At 41.1% G+C, this 21,206-nt stretch overlaps 1 protein-coding gene across 4 annotated transcripts in view; it reads left to right on the forward strand.

Moving 5' to 3' along the window:
- Positions 1-21,206, forward strand: part of casz1 (castor zinc finger 1) — a 257,172-nt gene that overhangs the window by 144,674 nt on the left and 91,292 nt on the right. The window contains exon 1 of one of the 4 annotated variants that reach the window (XM_029719431.1): positions 18,366-18,765. The exons of 2 other annotated variants lie outside the window; for them this stretch is intronic. In XM_029719431.1, coding sequence (XP_029575291.1) covers positions 18,717-18,765 — 49 coding nt within the window. In that variant the 5' untranslated portion in view covers positions 18,366-18,716. Of the gene's footprint in view, positions 1-18,365; positions 18,766-19,185; positions 19,248-21,206 lie in introns of those variants that run through there. One more of the 4 variants, XM_029719432.1, reaches the window with a different exon arrangement.

Here is a 21,206-nt window from a genome sequence, read left to right on the forward strand (position 1 = left end):
AGTGTTGCTCAAAACTGAGCGCATAGTAGATGTTTTAGCACCACAGTGAGACAGACCGCTCTACAGCTGCTGTCTTTTGGGAAGCTTTTTTCTTAATTTCTCTGCCGATTTGGAAAGGTTGATTAGCCTGGGAGACTGTAATATGAAGGGGAGGATGATTTCCTTCTCTCCAATACGCAGGGTGCTTTGGGAGGCCCAGTGAAGCAAGTGTGTGCCAACTACAGCAGCCCTCGCATCCTGACCCAACTCTCCCCTCGCCTTCAACCTGAATAGCTGGAGTATAGTTAGCTTAATTGGGTTTTGATATATTTAATTCAGCTAATCAGAATGCCCAACTGGCTCCAACATCGGGCCTGCATGCCTTTCCCCCCTTCCACAAAGCTCCCAGAGAACTGGGGTGGAGGAGAAGACTCCCAGACTGGGTTCCCCCTCTCTCTTAAACAGTGGGAGGAAAATTAAACTGGCAAATTTGTTTTCATTGGTTCTGGGGCTTCCTTTGGGGAGTCAGAGGCTTTTAATTGTGCTCGCTGTGAAGAATTTTGTAGGGCTGCTTACCAACAACAAAACTGCCGGCTCCCTTTTCTCTCCTCTTTGCCATTCTTGAATGCTCAGGCTCTCAAAAAGGAGTGTGCAAGTTTGTTAGCAAAAGGCTTGACGTGCCGAAAATGTGGCTTTCGTTTGCAATTGTGCAGGCACAGCTCTCCTTTAAGGTGTATTCCTTTATGTTACATTTCTTAACAGAAGCATAAGGGGTAAAGTATTGTGATTTAGAACATTGTAATAGTGTTGGGATTAGTTGTATGGTTAATAACAACATCCCTCTGAAATGGTGAACTTTTTTTTGTCTTTAGATAGTGGTCATTGAAGGTTATTGTGTATTAGAGTCACGATTCTACAAAAATATCTGTGGCTTATTTGTTTGCCTAGTCATGAACTGGAGTAGCTAAATAAACTCCATCGTCCTGCAGGAGGACCATACCATTTGTCTCTTAGAGACAGAGAAAAAGTCGATGTAATATCTCAACGATAACAACAACAAAAAGAAGCCGCCGCCCCCTCATTTTCCTATTTTCTCTCTCTCTTCCATTTTTTGGCCTTTTGAATTTTTCCAGTGTGTCAAAACAAGCAAAGGCTACATGGAAACGGCAGCCTTGTGTAAATATTTATGATGTAACATCTCCATGTGAATAGACTTTCCTCCGAATCCATCCATCATTATGGGCACGTCATGAAAGCCCACCTCCCGGTGGCGGCTCAGGGCCTTAGGAAGCCTCAGACAGGAGCGGCGTGTCCCCCTCTCGTTCAAAGTATTTGTTTTTCTTTTGACTGGGGGCCGCCCAGCTGTGAGGGCATTTCATGTGTCGGCCCCTCCGCTTTCATTCAGCCTCGACTTCAAAGCCCATTTTGGCCCATTGTTTCTGTGACGTGGCTGGCGGCCCCGAGAAATGCCCAAACAGAAAAATGTGATGTAGGTCAAATTACAGCAGTTGTGCCTCTGAAAAAGTGAAATATCTTATGGTCCGAATGTAAAGCCCTGGTTACCGCGTAACCCTGGTTACCGCGTAGCCCTGGCTTTTGTGTTTCGATGTCCACCTCCTCACTTGCACACACCAAGTCTGAATTCTGTAGTTGTTGTTTGTGGAAAAGAGCTGAAAGCATTGTGTAGAACTGACATCTAAACAACCGTTTTAATCCCAGGTCTTTATGAATCATTTTAGTGCCGTGTCTATGATAGAACAACACCAACCAGACACAATGCTTTTCCTCCAAATTCACTCTTTCCTTGTAACATTTGGAACACCGACAGACTTAAGTTGGAAAGGTAGTGCAAATGTAGGAAATTGTCTTCTCCTTTGCCAGTTACTCAAGTAGACACTGAGTGAATTGTAAACGTTCTTGCAACAGGTCAATTAGTAGTGGAAAACCTATTAAGGGACGATATTGTTCTTAGTACTGTACTTTGAGGTCTTTTGCTTCTGTTTGGGCCTTTGAGTTGTGTAATTGTATGGAGATATGGCACATTGTCTTGATGTTGTTAGAAAAGAGAGGAAAAAGTATTCTGCGGAATTTTTTCCCCCAAGCCACAAACTGCTGAGTATGTTTATTTTTCTATGTGTGTGTGTTGTGTGTGTGCGTGTGCGGGTGTGTGGTGTGTGTGTGGTGTGTGTGTGAGGTGTGTGTGTGTGGCTATTATCGTGATGTTGTTGTCCTGTTCCGTACTTGATTACCAAGGTTTTAGGCTTTTCATCTTGCATAACTTATCTGCAAAAAAATTGGTGTGGCAAATGTTAGTGAAGTATTGCCAACCCAGCCTCTAATAATACTAACATTAGCCACAGAGAATGTGATTAATACATCAGCACTCTGACAGACTGAGCCACAGTCTGGAAAAGGTAATATGGATTATTACAACGGTTGCAGAGCTCAGTGCCGCCATCCAAGTCTATCCATTTATCTGCAATGATGAGACTCCTTTGTGTTGTGTAGGATTGTAACATCTATTTAAATAACAAAAGATATCATTCACGTGCACAGTTGTAGACCCCAACTGTTGTTTAATATTCAATCCACGCAACAATACACACACAAAAAGGAAGATTTGAGCAAAAACTTGACTTGGAAAGTCCATAGAACATCCACAGCATTATACATTTTCATTATTAATTGAGAGCCATGCTTCCAGCATTGGATCCATTTTCCCGAGCTTAGTGTGTCCGATTACCTTCAAAGACAAGTGTTGTTCCTTTATTGTTAAAGGTACATTTGTCAAATGCTAAATGACGCAATTCACAATTTTTGTGTGTGTTTGTGCGCGTGTGTGTGTGTGTGTGTGTGTGTGGTTGCGCATGATGGTGGTGTGTGTGTTTGTTGCACTCAGTTGGCTTTGAAGGGTACACAGAGTAAATGCTATTTTTCTCTCTTTTTGAGTGCCTCTTTTCTCTCAGCGGATCCATTCAAGCTTTCAATACCTTTTCTCCACCCTTTTTCCCCTGTCTCTTTTTTCAGCGAGCAGGAGGGTTTTACTTTACTCCTTTGTCATCCTAATTGATTGCATTAACCTTTTGAGTATTGAATTTCCTGTGCATCACGCCGAGCACAATGTGGAATATTATCATAATCCCTCCAAGTAATGGACACAGGGCAATCAACAATGCTTTGGGAAACGTACATCTTTGAAAGATGGAGCATCATATTATTTTCAATCAAAAGGGGCTAGCTGCACAGGCCTGGCAGGCGTTGGGAAACTTTGACAATGTCTTAAGTGGGGAGGGTTTCATCTTTGAAGCACACGTTTGCCACTTTGAACCTTCGCTCTCTTCACTGTCTTTGGAAATGGTTAGCTTAACTGTGTGAAAGTGTCCCTTTTAATCCTTTCATCTCGATGAAAAGAACGTACCTGTATAATCCTATCTAACAGGGCTGCAGCCGTAATAATATCAGCCATGCATGATTTGTCTAGTCGTGTCTTCCATTTTTCAATTACTGTAGAAAGGATGCTTTTGGTACAGATGCTGATATCTATGGTGTTGGAATGTAATTGCCTCAATATTGGCGTGTCATAAATAAAATGCATTAATAGATCGTCATTTTGGAAACGATATGAACAAGTGAAAACTCTTACCTCCTGTTATTGAAATGTATTGTGAAGTTTAAGTTGTTACGTTGTATTTGAGAACCAATTGTTATGAGCTAGAATAAGGAGATTGTTTGGTAACACTTTATTTGATGGGTACCTGCATAAGGACTTCATAACACATTAATAACGCATACTTGTCTAAAGAAGCCCTTATAAAGGTACCCTTGAAATAAAGTGTTACCGATTATTGAAAGTGGCAAATGATTATAAAAGAGGAACTATATAGCACTTAAATCCTATGACAAAACCCTGCTTTGCTGCACCACAATATATATCAATTATAGATCCTCCTCACCTGAAGTCACTTCTGTGAATTTTCATCCGCTGGCTGAAGTGGCTTTAGAGACAGGAATAGCCCTTGATTTACTTTGCTATTGCTGGGTCACGTCATTTAATCTCTTTACCCACTTTAGATGAGCCTTTTTTTGGTTGCGGAGGGCATGTACATGGATTTGCCTGCTTTTAAAAATACTCTTTGCAGGAGTCAGAAATATTTGTAACGTTTCTTGAGTGTTGTCCTGTAACCCTACGGCATGATGTCACAAACACTGTTGGTCCAACAATAGTTGTTCTGTTGCATGTTTCAGTCAATTTGTGTCATACTGGATACCCTCATGTCTGGGTTCTCTCTAGGGCATGTCTGACAGAAACAGAAAGGGAACACTTTACATGAAGAGTATCCACACATTCATAACCCATACGTAACACATAAGCAATACGCATGTACTGTGGCTCAGTTGGTAGAGCATGGTGTTTGCAACGCCAGCATGGTGTGTGCAACGCCAGGGTTGTGGGTTCGATTCCCACGGGGGGCCAGTACAAAAAAAAAGAAGAAATGTATGTATTCACTACTGTAAGTCGCTCTGGATAAGAGCGTCTGCTAAGTGACTAAAATGTAATGTAAAATGCGTGTCTAAAATACAAATGTATCATTGCAGTAGGCACTACTGTGACATAACAAATACATGACATTGACATAAGCAGGTATTACATTATTATGCACTTCTTATTAATGGGTTATGAATGTGTTATGAAGTCCTCATGTTGGTACCCTTCAAATAAAGTGTCACCAATTAAACACTTAACTCAAAGCCTACAGACAAAAAGCCTACAGACAAAAAGCCTACACAAATCTGTCATAAGGACAAAAACTGTAGGTCATTACGGTTCGACCATATACTTCTCATGCCTTCAGCACTTACACTCTTGTAAAGATGCATACAATGGTTAGAAGCACAACTAAATCAGATGTTTATAATGTCATGCTTCATAAGTCTTAACGTCATAGGTCATAAGCATAATCACGATGCCGTTCTTATGACCGCCTTATGAAGCTTAATGTCAGTAATGTCATTGAGCTTAAATGGAAGTGTCACGGAAATTACACAGATCAACCTTGAGCCTAAGTATGCCTAACTATTAGAGGCAGTGGACGTTTGTAAAAAAAAAAAACATGACGACCAACTGTGCCAGTTTTAAGTGACACCTGATCGGTCACAAGTTCTTTGCAGCACAATAATAGCTACACCGCAACCACATGAAATAAGTTTGAGATCTCAAACGTAGTGTACTGAGCAGAATTCAACAACATGCTCAGTACAGCCACAGCAACAACAAAAAAGTAGGAGTTCTAGCAAACACCAGGCAGTGGGTTTGGATTAGCAAGGATAAAAGTCCCAGCTTTGTTTGGGCCTTTATTGGTGGAATAAAAATGGTCTTTTCAACAAAAACCCTGTGCATATTTGCAATGCTTGTTGGATTGCAGGGTTGTTGAATTTCCGAACCTGACAAAAGAGGCTGTCTGTATATGGCGCTGTCCTACACTAAAGCCACCTGGCTTTTTTTAACAGTCTCTTTTGTGTTTCACTGTAAACACCAGTATAAAGGCATTCAAGTAATTGATTGTTAAGCAACAGATAGAATCTGTGTTATCATGTTTCCCTAGCAACAACATCTATTGTCTGGGTCTGCTTAGATGAATTGAAGCAAAACACTCCTTAATTCATATCAACTCTATTATATATATTTTTCAGCCAGGGAAAGAAAAAAAATCAATTGAAAGAGGCCTTTATGTACAGACAGATGCTGTTTTTTGATCAATAATTGTTTTAAACTGGGATGGAGTGTTTTGGTTTGATGTTGTCTGGTTAGTTATTCAAACATATCATGTCCTCTGGTGCTCAGGAGTCCTTATGTAAAAAAAATAGGGAAAAAAAGAATTGAAATATAGAAATTTCACCTTTTAGGCCTAGCGTTTGGCACATCACCTGTCCCTTATTGATCAAAACAGAATGGTGTGATTGAGTGGGTCAAAAGATAGGTCAAGGTCAGTGAATGACGCAAAGCCCTCACCCTGTCCATCTTTCGTATTCCATCAAGCTTCACTGATATTCCACTGGGGAAACGGTTTGCCCTAGGCATATGGAAACTAAAGGCCTTCAAAATGAAAGCACCCATTAGTTAAATGAAAGCACCCACTGAGTTGCCGAATATTGACATATTCTCGTAATTCTCTGAATGTCATGGACGATGATCAACCATTTGATCAATATATGCTTCAATGTAAGCAAGTGAAGTCTCAAGGCATACTAGGTAGTCGATACGATGAGGATGAAAACTCTTGACACAAGGTCAAGTTCTGTTTACCTGTCTCAAAAGAGAAGTGGCCAGTGTCCTCACAGATTATTCACGGTCAGATGAACAAACCACACAACACATCCAGGACCATCATCACCATAGACCTAAAGTTGTCAATTTAGTGCATATGTAGGGGCCTTGCAGGACCCAGCTGCATGCAGTTTGTTTGGCTGTGTGATGGGTTACCAGACAGGGCTTAGTAAAATATCTACTTTTGAAAGTCTATGTAGTGAGTACATTAGAGGATCCTACTTCATTACTAGAGTCTTGGTAGGACGACAGGCACTTTCGACATTAATATCTGTTATCCTCTGAGAAATTGCGTCAAACGAAGCTGCAGTGGATTGGCTTTCGTGGACGCAGCCATCGTGTCAAACATGCCTCAGCAGGGGGATTCTGAGTTCTGTGGCTACACACTGTACCCTAGAACTGCTGCTAAAGACATCTCTCTCTCAGGGTCTCAGTTTCAGCCCTAGATTTGGGTGCCGGCAGAGCTGGGAGCTGGGATTTTTGACATTTATTTACGCGACTGGCAATCGGTGTCCTGTTTCTTGGCTCCTGTGACTTAGCCAGCTGTCACTTATCAGTGTACACCAAGTTCAAGCTTCCCAACTGGCACCCTATTCCCTACTTAGTGCACTACTTTTGACCAAAAGCCTATAGGACTCCAGTTATCCGGTGATAAACCAATGTAAGGGATGATGCTGCATGTCCAGTACATGTTTGGTAAATATAGCTAGCGCATTGCAAATGGAGCTGGCTTGAAAATGGTCCCTCCCAATCATTTCCCTACCTTGAAACTTCTTGCGTTAAAGCACATGTGTCAAACTCATTCCACGGACGGCCCATGTCTGCAGGTTTTCGCTCCTCCCTTGTACTTGATTGATGAATTAATGTCACTGGTTAGTAAGGAACTTCCCTCACCTGGTTGTCTAGGTCTTAACCGAAAGTTAGGACCAAAAACCAGCAGACTCTAAGCTCTCTGTGGAATGAGTTTGACACCCCTGCGTTAAGGCTTGAAACTGACACTTTGGTTGTCACTCTCGTCCTCTCATTTTCTTCTTTCCCTCTGACATTAGCTCTCTGTCTCTCTCTGTCTCTTTCTCGCTCTCTCTCTCTCTCTTTCTCTCTCTCTCTCTCTCTTTCTCTCTCTGTCCTATTCACAGACAGATATAGAAACAATCCTTATTGATCTAATCTGGTTACGGCCTGCTATTTTCAACAGTTCCATCGAAAAACTCCCGTCCTCCCCCTCTCTCTTGCTCTCTCCATCTCCCTCCCTCCCTCCTTCTCTCCCTCTCTACCCCCCATCTGCCCTGACCTACATGGCAGTCACATGGCCCCGGCTCCCTGGCTCGGCATTTTATGGAAAATCTGCAGGAGAGATAAAGCCACAGGGTTATAAGTGTTATCCCTGCCTGTCCTTTGAGGAGGGCTAAAGACTGAATGAGGTGTTATTCTACCAATGCTGTTGGACACACACAGGCAGTAAAGAGGATATCTCTCTCTCTCCCTCCTTCCCTCTGTCTCTCTCCTCCCCCCTCTCCCTCTCCTCAGTTTGATTGGATTTAGTGGAGTGCCACCGCTGTGACTTTGGGGGATTTATCTTTCCTTGTTGCTGTCGTCTGCAGCCTGGCTCGTGTTATTTACTTAACTTGTCTAGAAATGGACCCCCGATCTGGAGCTTACCCCGAAGCGAGCGAGTGAGTGAGAGAGAGGGCGAGTGAGCAGCTTGCACTAGTTAAGATGTGCCAGGCCCTTGCTGTATGCTTGCTTGCCCCCTCGTTCGTCTAGCTCTCTCGTCGCTGCTGAGGGGTTAGTTTTGCGCTGTGACCGAGTCCCCTTCACACTGTCGCCTGCCTGGACATTTTCTGCTGCCCTTGCTATTCAGCCAATTACACCAAAAGAGCTTTAGCGATTTTTACCCCCCCACCTGGTCGTGGGTTTATTTATTTATTTCACAGACGAATGTAAAGCATCTCTGAAGGTTAAAAAAAATGCTGAATTTCATAGTGCTTATAATGTCAACTTTTTTATCGGGATGAGCTAATCAATAGACGTCAAGCCTGCCTTGCGCAAAACAAATGCCCACACAGTAGATAAGACCTAATAGGCCTCTTTGCCTTTTACACTTCAATGTTGACCCATTCTTAATGTCAATATCAATTAGTCGAAAACAGAAGGAATTCCGTGAAAGTAAATAAGCACGGCGAAACCGCTCCGTCGTTAGAGGATAACATATCACTTTCACTCTAATACAAGTAAGAGTGTTCCAAATAAGCAGTGTGCAGAATCCCCGCTTGGTGTGCTGTGGGTCAACGCTATAACATATCTGAGCCTTTATTGAAGCTTTATTAGTCCATTTTGGCTTTTATATTCTCTTTTGTGAAGGCAACAGTTATGTCCCAAATTGCACCCTGTTCTCTATACAGTGCACTACTTAGGGAATAGGGTGCCATTAGGGACGCAAGGCAACAAGGAAGTTAAAGAGCTGCAGTTGACCAGATAAGAGAGACAGGCTCCAGGATGATACAATCCTTGTCTGTTGATTGAATAAATGGTCAATGACCCTGGTTTATCTTGAGTTAGGAGCACATGTTAACTGCCCCAATTCAGATGAGAATGTAATTTTACAACGAGAGTATTCCCAATCATACAACTTAAATAGCAAATCCTACCATGAAAACCATTTAAAAGTAGGAATAGAGAAGGTCAGGTCAAAGTGAGTGGAATTAAGTCAAATAAGTCTTATTAAACACAGGTTAAGGTAAAGAAGTGTGAGTATCTTACTGTTTTATGGAGCTGTGTTAGTCCCCTCTCTATGCTGAGAGGTAATAGTCTCTGTCTGTCTGCCCTGACATTAATCTGGTCTGTCCCTCACTGTCTGCTTCAGTCACGTTACGGTCTGTCCCTCACTGTCTGCTTCAGTCGCATTACATATTTAATAGTTGGTTTAGAAGGACGCTCGCCTGCGGGTAGGAAGTATATTACCTCTTAAAAAGCTGAGCTGCCATGTTAACAGTGCCATTTTACAGACTCACAGAGGCCTCCTTTTCATTTAGAATACTGGTCTTTCCTGTTCTTGTCATGTGTTTGGTACCTTCTTAGAAACGGATGGCTTGTTGAAGCTAGGACGGGGAAGCTAGGACTCAGTCATATACAGTGCATAAAGTACATGACCTAGTGTATGTGAAAACTTGAGATAACTATCAATAGAATGTTGAATGTAGTCAAGACCTCCAAAGCAGATGAGGAATGTATTCATAGCATTCTGCCATCTTGCATTCTGGTGCTAAAGTGCCCAGAGCAGCTATCTTCTGAAATATTCGATTAGCAGCTTTGCTCCATTTGTCATGACATCTTTGAGAAGAAATGTGTCTAATGATCGGTTTTAGCTCCATAGTGAGCAGGGTATTAGAGGCGACTTGCCCCTGGGTTGATATTCAACCCCATGGGTCAAAAAAAAACATAAACTAAAGTTGTTTTTACGTCTCTCGTAAAGAAAACCAAGAGTTACCCAAATTATAATTGTGTTTAAAAGAATTGACACACCACAAAAGCACAGTGTGCCAAAACAAGAAAGCAACTGAAGAAAGGGCTTTTCTACCAGTGTCAACTGAACCACGCCTAACAGTGGGAACGGAAAGCAAAAGTGCTTCATGTGACAAAATCAAGACAAAAACACTCCGAGGGGAGGTTAGAATTAGGATCCTAAAAGATTTATGCCACCATTTTATTTATAATTTGTTTTCTTTACCTTATTTGAATTGAAGACTTGAAACTGAATATTTGATGAGCACAGCCCAGAACTAAGGATGTTGTGTTAGAAAGGCGAAAAAACAAAGAGGAGCAACAACAAAGAAGTGTATTTTGAAAAGTTGTTACTAGAGAAAACACCCGGACCGGCTAGCGCTTGCACAAATGGCTCGTTAATTACGTTTGGGGCGTTAGCTATCCGCAGGTTTGCGTTGAGCCCTGGTGAGGCTAGCCTGCGCCTTCCCGTATGCACTGCTCTCAGTGCTGGGCACAGAACACCATCTGCATTTCGCTGTTAACGCGCCTTCACATCGAGGGAGGATTAGGAGGAAAATCCCCAGGTTTTTTTCAACCGGTTGACAAATATCAGATTTGTCTCAAAAAAATTAGCTCCATCCATATCTCCCACCATATGACACACATAAAAGATTATCTCTAATACCCGGCCAGCTTGAGTATGGAAAAAGCAGATTAAAGTTTCAGTTTGGTCATATTTACAGATCCACTTCGAGCGTTTGGCTGCCTGCGAGCAACGCCAGACAGACCTCTTCAAAAGGAGCGAACCCCTCTGTACCTCTCTGAAACTAGACGTTTGTTTCTAAACAATTAGAAGTCGTATTTATCTAATACATCACCGCCCAATCCAGTCTGAAGGTTGTCTTTCTCTTTTGGGCCTTTTAAACAAACAAAGTCAGCCATTAAAGAGCCTTAAAGTGAATAACAGCAGCAGGTGTCTTTTCAGACAGAGCTTTGTAGTGTTTGCAGGGCATGCTGAGCTGTTGTTTTAGCCGCCCATTGGTGAAGGAGAAAGGGGTGGCTGGGAAATGGGCCTAGTGGTGACCTGAGACCATAGCTGGTGCTGTCCTTATTATCATCATGAATTTGCTCTGCCGTAATTCCTAGTTTGTCCTATTCTATGCATATTTGACAAAAAGTTTGAATTTACTTAAACACAACCTACTTGCATGATCTCTTTCATCTCTGGATGTAGACTACTCTCTGCATACTGAACATTTCCATTGGTCAGTGAATGCCTTTGAAAGGAAGTTTTCCCGACAAAAACAAGCTACTTGAGCTTCAAGGGGGTCAGCTCTATGGCCAGTGAAAGGTCTTCTTGCGTGGCCGCAGACGAAGCGTTATTCCCATCGCGATGAATCAGGGGATTTAAACATATGAGGACAGTGTTCCTTAAGCCCTGTCCATTATCAAATCCATAATCGGCATCTGCTACCGGTGAGAGAGAAAGGACCTTACAGGCCTAAGGTCTACCTGTATCACTGATGCGGCTGCAGGCTCCCTGCTTCTGCTTTAAGACCACTGGCCCACCCAGATGTTGCCTTATGAGTGCAGGAGCCCCATAAATGAAATTAAGGTGTCAATTAGTAAATTACGGCGTAATAACTCAGAGGGCAGACATTTAGAGACAGAGAGCACCTCGACTAAGTTCATTTCCTTCGGCCCAGGAGCTTGGAGTTTGGCACACGTCACTCTCCACCCCAGACTCGCTGAACAAGGGCCCCAGCGCTCTTCCCTTAATTTTATTTTCCCCTGGATATCTTTTTTTGATCAGCAATTTCCTTCTGTGGGTTTGTTTTTCGAATGCGAGGGATGCACTTTTTCTCTCCCCAATTTGGCTTGGGAGAATTTTATAATTTAGTAATTAAAATCTTTGTTAGGCTTTAGAAATTGCAGCTAATTGAATTTAATGGGAAGATGAATTTCAATTTTATTTGATTAGCGGGACCCCTGGCATAGGTATTTATGGAAAAAACTCTACAAAAATATGCTGTGTGGGCTAAAATGGCATAATAGAATTACGGATAATCGGATTTCTCCGTCATGAATTTCGCTCTAATTTTCCATTAGATAGCTGGTTTACAAATATTTGCTCATCTGCGATGGGAAAGGCTATCTGTCTAAAATGATTATGGACCGAGCCTTCAGAAATATGTCCCTTTTTTTCCTTCCCTTTTTTTCCTTCCCTTTTAAAAACCAGATTGCGAGGGATCAAAATTAGGAAGATTGCATTATGGATGTCTGCATCCGGGACAGAACAGCGGAAGATATGATGATTAAAGGCAGGGGATGAAAGCACTGTTTTGAAAAATGTATTGACAGTAAAACACATTTTATCCACATAATCTCTGCTCTCAGTAATATCATTTAGCACTGTATTATACAAGACAAAATATCGTATGCTGACAAACATACAGTACCTCATACCAGCTTGTGAAAGGGGACATTTTAATATATCCAGACAAGGATTTACCATATCAAATGAATATCAATACTCAATCATAATTATGAAGGCCAAATCCACATAAATTAGTGACACATATCATCAAGATGTTGATCATTAAGACTTTGGCGCATAGCCGTCACCAGTAGGCTAGGTATGCCAAAGTTTAATATTCAGCACCTTCTCTGCACAAAAATAAATATATAATGCTATATAAACAGACGTGAGAGGGAATAATATCCAACATCACAGACTCCCTAGAACAACACAAGGGCAAATGCTTTTGTCAAAGCCCGCTTGAAGCCTGAATTGAGCTTTGGCACATTCAATTTCCTGCCAATTTTACAAACTTGTGACAGTGAGTGTCAGAATAAACAATCCTTGATTATCCGTTAAAAAACACAAACTCTTCAAATTTGTCTTACTCTGGGGAAAAAAGTTAAGGACACCATCCCTCTGTAACCAACACCTTCCGCCCATACCCTTGGCCATGTATCCTCCACTAGCCAACCTCTTAGCACAGTCTACCCCCCCCCCCCCCACACACACACACACACACACTCCCCCCTCCTCACATTAGCTCACTCACTCTTTGCCCTGAACTGCCAGAGACAGCAAGAGGGTTCAAAAACACAATCTAACTCTCGGCAAAGGTCAGATTTCTCACTCGGCATGTCCCTGAGCTTTGGGCACAAAAGCCCCTGAATTCACATCTTTCAACTGGGCCCTGGCTTTTGTCCTAGTGGAATGGAGGCCTGCGAGTGGGCCCTGCACCAGACCAGCCCCTCCTGGAGTGCGCAGTCAGGGGCGACCAAACGTCTGGCGCAGCGGCCCTTTGACTGATGTTCCCCTGCCATGTCACACCCCCACACACCCCTCCCTACCACCACACCTCATCCTCAACACTCTCCAGCATGCCCCATACAATACTCGGAGACCACATCAAACGAACGGCCCCCTCAGTTCTTATTGAAAAATAATGGTATCGCGCCCAAATATGGCAGCTAGAGTCCCAAGTGCCTGCAATGCCCATCCTCCCTTTTGCAGGGTTTTACATTACAGAACTGCTGCACTTCACAGTACAAGGTAAAATGTGTTGTTTCAATCCCATGTCCAGTTAATGCTTGTTGTGTTATTTGTATGTGCTGCACCACTCGGGGGGCTCCCGAGTGGCGCAGCGGTCTAAGGCACTCCATCTCACTGCTGGTTCGATCCCGGGCTGTATCACAACTGGCCTGTGATCGGGAGTCCTATAGGGCGGCGCACAATTGGCCCAGCGTCGTCCGGGTTAGGGGAAACCGGGGTAGGCCGTCATTGTAAATGAGAATTTGTTCTTAAATGTCTTGCCTAGTTAAATAAAGGTGAAATAAAATTCAAAATACAAAAGTCAGACAGATTTATGCTCGAATATCAATCAGCATTATAACCACCCGCGCTCTGTAAACAGATGATGATGTCAGGATATTTTCGAATTCTGAGGCAATGTGTGAGGCAATGCACTGTACTGGACAATTCATTTTTGTTGCACGGCTCTAAGTTCAATGTGGGACTGTCTTGAAATTGCATAAATCATTGGTACTGTAGTTTACTTTACTGTTATTGTTATGAGTGGGGAATTTGGGTCTTAGGCCTGCCTTAACTACAGATTGAACAAGTTATACATGTACCTATAATTTCCCATAGTGCATTATATGACTTGTTATAAGCATTCATAGCTGCTCAATGTTATTTATATCCTTTACATAATGGCTATAAATCCATTCAGAATGAAATAGACACACAGGAGATGTATGCATGTATAAATTTGCATTATCAAACTTGCCATTCATAACCACTAATCGCTCCTTATTATAGTCCACCCTAAGTACATTTAGAAATGCTTATAGTACAGTTATAATGATAATGCATCACACACAGGTTGTTCAAAGTAGTGATGGGAAGTTCGGCTCTTTTTACTGACTCATCTTTTCAACTTGTTCAGTCAAAATAACTCAACTTTCTACTGATTTCGTTCATTTGAGTCAGTAATGCAAGAGAGCACAATGAACTGAAAACTCAAAATATTCATGATTCTACAAGCCTCTCGTTCATATGTCGTTCACTATAAGGAGCTTATTGAAGCTGTCATTTGTGACTGAGACTTGTTAAAGTGGGCTTTAAACAATCTACATTTGTTGATTGCTAGGCATATGAATACGATTATTTCTTGGTACATTTGAAACAATGTCTAGTTGTGGCCGCAACCGGACTAGATTGTAAACGACTCTTGGTGGAATGCATTGCTTGACTGCTGTGAGGGTGATAAAGCACAAAATCGTTCACGAATTGCAGCACCCCAAATGATTCCTTTTCAAGTTTGAGTTTGTTGAGCAGAAGCTGTGTATGTTTTGCTTTTACAAAAGCATTGTCCATCATAACATTCAGTTATCAATTGATTGTATTCATTCTTGCACCATCCGATCAATTAACAGCTCTAAACATGTATTTTTCTTCTCTATGCTGCGTGCAACGTGATCTATTTTGCCTGTACGCATACTGTATATGACAAACAGTTGTTGTTTGGAGCACGTCTCCGGACGAGCATGTATTAATCCTGCTGTGTAGAATTCATTGTGGCCAGCTGGTCAAACGAACTACAAATGTACGAGTCACTCAGAAAACTGACTCTCTCGAGTCAGTGAAAAGAGTTGTTCAAGAAGAACGAATCCTTCACAAACTACACATCACTAGTTCATAGAAAGTGCCTACACTCTGTAACCAACTATACTGAACAAAAATATAAATGCAACACGTAAAGTGTTGGTCCCATGTTTCATGAGCTGAAATAAAAGATCCCAAAAAATGTCCATACGCAAAATGCTTATTTCCCTCAAATTTTGTGCACATATCCCTGTTAGTGAGCCTTTCTCCTTTGCCAAGATAATCCATCCACCTGGCAGGTGTGGCTTATCAAGAAGCTGATTAAACCGCATGATCATTACGCAGATGTACCTTGTGCTGGGGACAATAAAAGGTCACTCTAAAATGTGCGGTTTTGTCACACAACACAATGCCACAGATGACTCAAGTTTTGAGGTAGCTTGCAATTGGCATGCTGACTGCAGGAATGTCCACCAGAGTTGTTGCAAGATAATTAAATGTTCATTTCTCTACCACAACAATTTGGCAGTACATCCAACCGACCTCACAACCACAGACCACGTGTAACCACGCCAGCCCAGGACCTCCACATTTGGTGTCTTAACCTCCAGTCTGAGACCAGCCTTCCGGACAGCTGATAAAACTGTGGGTTTGCACAACCTAATAATTTTTGCCCAAACTGTCAGAAACCATCTCAGGGAAGCTCATCTGCGTGCTCGTCGTCCTCGTTGACCTGACTGCAGTTTGACGTCGTTACTGACTTCAGTGGGCAAATGCTCACCTTTGATGGCCACTGGCACGCTGGAGAAGTGTGCTCTTCACGAATGAAACCCGGTTTCAATTGTATCGGGCAGATGACATGGTGTCGTGTGGGCGAGCGGTTTGTTGATGTCAACGGTGTGAACAGAGTGCCCCATGGTGGTGGTGGTGTTATGGTATGGGCAAGCATAAGCTACAGACAATGACACAATTTAATTTTATCGATGGCAATTTGAATACACAGAAATACCGTGATGAGATCCTGAGGCCTATTGTCGGGCCATTCATTCGCCGCCATCACCTCATGTTTCAGCATGATAATGCATGGCCCCGTGTCACAAGGATCTGTACACAATTCCTGCAAATTGAAAATATCCTAGTTCTTCCATGGCCTGCATACTCACCAGACATGTCACCCCATTGAGCATGTTTGGGATGCTCTGGATCAACGTGTACGACAGTTCCTGCCAATATCCAGAAACGTTTTTGTTCATTGTAGTTATCACAGCTTATTGTGAAAATTACTTATTCGATGTTCGTGTTACACAATTTTCTTCATAATGCATTTTTGTACATTACACAATTTTCGTACAAATTCCAATTTGTTGTGGCTAACATTAGCTAGGTGGCTAACGTGGCTAAGGGGTTAGAGATTAGGGTTAGGGTTAGCTAACATGCTAGCTAAGTAGTTAGAATGTAGTTGCAAAGTTCCTAATTAACGATGTGATTGAAATGCACTGTATACAAAATCTTGTACTGTACATTAAAACATTTCCAAAAAATTATTTGTGTCTATTTCGCAATCTATGATAATGAGTTGCTGTAACAGGTCGTGCTTGCTATTGGCATTCATAACAGCTCATGGCTCCTTATTATAGTCCTATGTAAATATATGCATGCTTATAATGCATTCAAAATGCATCACACAGGTTGTTCATAGAAAGTTATTCTACTTACCCTCTCTACATTGTTTAAACAGTGTTACACATATAACTGGTCGTAAGCAAGTATATTCACATTAATTAAGCAGTATTGCTAAGCTTTAGACCAAAGTTTGCTTTGCTAATGCTCCACATGAAGATCACATCTCACCAACTCCAGTTAACCCTCAAAAGAAATCAACTGGTATACAATACATTCATATGCTATAATCTTTTTCCTGTACCATTAGGCCGTTCTGAGAAAAAAAATCACCGAAGACCCTTAGAAACCTGAAAACATGTTGCTTGTGGTTGCAGTTCAGCTTCACCTAAAACAATATTAGTCAATGAATCTTTATCTAATGTCTACTCTAAAATTGCTGTGGATTTAGTGTTTACCTAAGGTAGTGAATGTATTTTAATGGCAGGATCAGGGTGTAGGCCTTTGATTCGATTCCTTGTAAGGCCATTTTCCCCTTTAAGTGCTGTATTAAGGAGGAGACATTTTTCCATTATTTACTAGGATGACTCATCGTAATTACAGAATCAACCAAAACCTGTTTTATGTACACACTTTGGACTTTGCTGCCAGCAATCAGGAACTGAAGCCTTGACTCATATCATAGAATTATGTTTTTTTTTATAACCATAGACAAGTATATTTCCCCTTTTTCAAAAACATTGAACGCTAGTGTTATTCTTTCAAACGCTTTCTTTGTTATAAAAATTGTTGTTACTTATTCGTCATTGAAGTTGTTTGTGTCAGAAAGCACACTAATGTCTCAACGTTGTCTTGGTTCATTTCTAGTACGTTTGAATGATCTTATACTATGTGTATGACATGTGAATATTTTATATAATACACTGGTAATATTGAACATTATGTTCAGAATGTCCAGAGGCAAACTTTGCATGCCACTGCGGAAGAAACTGCCAGGCAAATAAGCTAGGGGTTTGTCTTATAAAGTATTGATTGTCACCTGGTAACGGCTGTCGTTTATAATTTCACCTGAAATTACAATGAAAACTGATAGCTTATCAGATGTAGGGAAGGAAAGAGGTAGAGAGAGTGAGAAAGGTGAGAATGAGAGAGAGAATGAAAGAGAGAAAGAAAAAAGAAAAGAGTGAGAGAAAAGAGAGAGAGAACGAGAATGAATTAAAGATAGACTGCTGAAAAAGAGGCACGTTTGTTTGTTGGGCTTGTTGGGAGAACTATTGAATGTACCTGTACATTTCTAAACCAACAGTGCTGGATAAAGTTTCATAACATATGTGAATCTGGTCAGTACTCTTGTTTTCTTCCCGGAAGGGACTTCAGTCAATGTGATATATTTCTAACAGTCTTCAAGAAATGTTGTGTTCATAATCCCCAGTTGCAATGCACGTTTTATTTTTCCACAAATTCCACTTTTTAATTGTTATACCATAAAATATATAGGTATCATGCAAAACATTGGTTTATTATAGTACTACAACCTGAATAATATCAAGAAAATTACCTGATAAAATTAAAAAAAAAATAATAATCTTAGTCTACATTTGAAAACCATAAAAAGTCAAGTTTCTGAGCAATATCCTAAAAGTGTGTAATATTCTATATGAACCATTATTTCCCCCTAAACCTCTTTTTAATGTTGCTGCCTTCCTCATTTGAATAGAGCCAGGCAAGGCTCCACCCCAAGAGAGTTGAAAGGCTAGTAGACCACAAAGATGGAAAGGGCCAGCCCACTGAGGGGAGGAAAAAAACTGCTCGGCTTCCTGCTCTGCCGTAATTTCCTAGCCTATTCAGACAACATCACCAACAGCTTGGTGTGTGTGTGTATGGGAGCGAACCAGAGGGAGAGAGCGAGCGCACGAGAGGGAGCAAGCAAGCAAGCAAGGGGAAGGCTCTATATTCTTTCACCCACCCACCCATCAAACTACAGAGAGGAGGGGCCAGACCCCAGCTGCCAATCAAATTCACTCGTGGCAGCCGGCATTATCTCAGCAACAAACTATTGACAGATTACATGTCAAGGAGTTTAGTGCATGATTGAAGGAAGCCTTTTTATCTAGTTACTTTTCCGCTCTGCTTCCCCCTTCACCAACCAACCATTCTAATGATTTTCTAACAGAGTTTAGTAATATTATGAAAGTTACATGTCTGAGAGGATTTAACTTCGACTTCCCTGAATATGGTGAGTACTCTTCTTCTTCTTCTCTACTATCTTGGTCAGATGTTTTATTAGTTGACAGTTAAAGGTGTGCCTTTATCACTGACTAAATATACCGAGGGGGGGAAGTAGTCCAATATTAAACTACACATGCTGTGTAGATATATACCCGAGTGTACACCCTTATTTATAGCTCTTTGACAGTGCCCAATGGTGGTTGCAATATCAAAATATGATCTCTGAGTTCACGAGCACACATTAGTGTACTCATAACACTGTGTAGCACATTCAAGTGGGGAAAAAAAGTTAGCTGAGCCAGTTTCATTTTCTCCTGTAAGAGTCAAAGTGTATATCTGTGCTCTGAAGTGAACCAGCAAACACACTGCAAGGCATTTTCACTTCATTTTCTCTTTTATAATGTTTGGTTCCTTTATTTGGTTTTAGGATTTTTGAGTAGATGAATACGCTCCATACTGTAGAAATACAGACTGGGTTCACCCTCGTAGGTATGTAAAAATGGCATTCGGGTGTATTGAATGGCCTAAGGGCTTGTTGCCAAGGGGACAAATCAAACAAACTGTTGTGTTCCTTATGTTGTCACACATGTAAAGGGAGCACAGCAACAACTGCTATCCTTATCTTTGGTTGCTCCATTCATTTTGAATTGAGTTTAGGCATACATAACTAAAACAGGAGACAACACAGAATATATACACATACACAGTACCATATATACAATGATTTATCAAATGATGTGTATGTCTTAAATATTGTAGGAGTGTTCAATATTCATATGGCGTGAAATATCTGATCCAGAGTTTGCTCGACCACAGCTTGTTCTGTAGCATTTCATGGTGTCATTCTCCCCCATCTTTTTTTTTTTGGACTAACCTGTTTATAAAAATTCCAATTGATACATTTCTTACATAGACTTTACAATTCTAATCTGGGATACTTTTAAAGTCAGTTAACAGATTAAATGAAGCCTCGTCATATTCTTCAATATCCAGGAATTTGGCTCATCGTATAGCTGTGTACTGTATGTTTGTGTGTTTGTTTATTGCGCATGTGTGTTTTTGTTCTCTGTGTATCTGAGTGTGTGTGTTTTTCCTATGCGTAAGTTCATTATTTTTACCATTGATACATATGACTGTGTTACTTTTCTGTGAGTCATTCTGGACTCACACTGGCTGTAACCTAACTTATTTCTGTTTCACGCAATTCATTTAAACAAACACTGAAGATAGCAATAAACATAGTAAATTCCTGTTTATAAGTTCCTGAAATCACTATTTTGGTGAAAGATCGTTCATCATTTTGAAAGCAGCCTTTTGTATGGCTAGAAATGACAGAACATTGCTGAGAAAATTTGGTTGATGAAATTGTTTGATATATTTTTTCACTTTCAATTCATATAAACTTAACTGAATTATGCATTTTTACTACCGTTTATTTAAAGTACTTTTTGCTTTAACTAAGCAATGTCCTTTTCCTGTATCATATTCGATACCTTACCTTCGAATAAGAATTGATTTTCTCTCTCTCTGCTGCACCTGTCCTTATATGTTGGAGGGTCCTACAGTTTCATTCAACATTAAAATAACATGTTTGAGGTAGAAGCAAAGGATGCCAATACTTGATAATACAATTCTTTTGAAGTGTGGCGTTCAGTGACAATCAACTTGTAGACCATTTTGCCGACAAACTGGCACAAACAGACCTAAAGGCTTGGCTATTCTCTCGATGTTACCTTGGTTGTCCTGAATTATAGTTTTGAAACTACCAGTAAACAAGTATAGCCCTCGATCCACCCAGACACACCCTAATTTCAAACTTTTCACTCAGCTCAGAAAGGTTTTTTTTTTTTTTTTTACTTATTTATGAGTCATAATAGCGATTGCCTTCTCCCTCAGTGAGTTGTCTGATTAACCCTTGGTGGGCCTTTCTCCACCTTTTACGGCTCTCTACAAAAAAAAGGGTGAAATGATGGGGGAAAACAAGACCCGAGGTCTTGCAGCCTTCCATAACCTTTTATCACAATTTAGCCATAACCCGAATCAATTTGATGTCTTAAGCAATAAAAAATGCTGTTGCTGTCCTGATTCTCCGGCTCCTCGGATGACAGTAAATTTACATTTTTTAATTAAACTAGCTGGAATTTTTATGAGGGGGCTGGGTTATGCTAATGAGAATGTTGTGTACCACAGATTAACAGAGTTTTGAAATAAATTTAGCAGGGCGACGTTTGGAGGGGAGGGGGGGTGGAATGCAAGCCATTGTCTTTAACCCCTTTTATGCCGATTTCTTCTGGGGGACTCTGGGTATTCTGTGGAGCCCTGTCAGGCAAGAGTGCATTTTAGCAATGAGGTGATTAGTATCGCCATGTCAACCGAGGCAAAACATTACAATTCCCAATATATTATTTACATCTTGCTGAAAACAACACATAAAGGTGTGCTTTTCTT

This window comes from Salmo trutta, chromosome 28 (genome assembly GCF_901001165.1).
Source record: "Salmo trutta chromosome 28, fSalTru1.1, whole genome shotgun sequence".
Lineage (NCBI taxonomy): Eukaryota > Metazoa > Chordata > Actinopteri > Salmoniformes > Salmonidae > Salmo > Salmo trutta.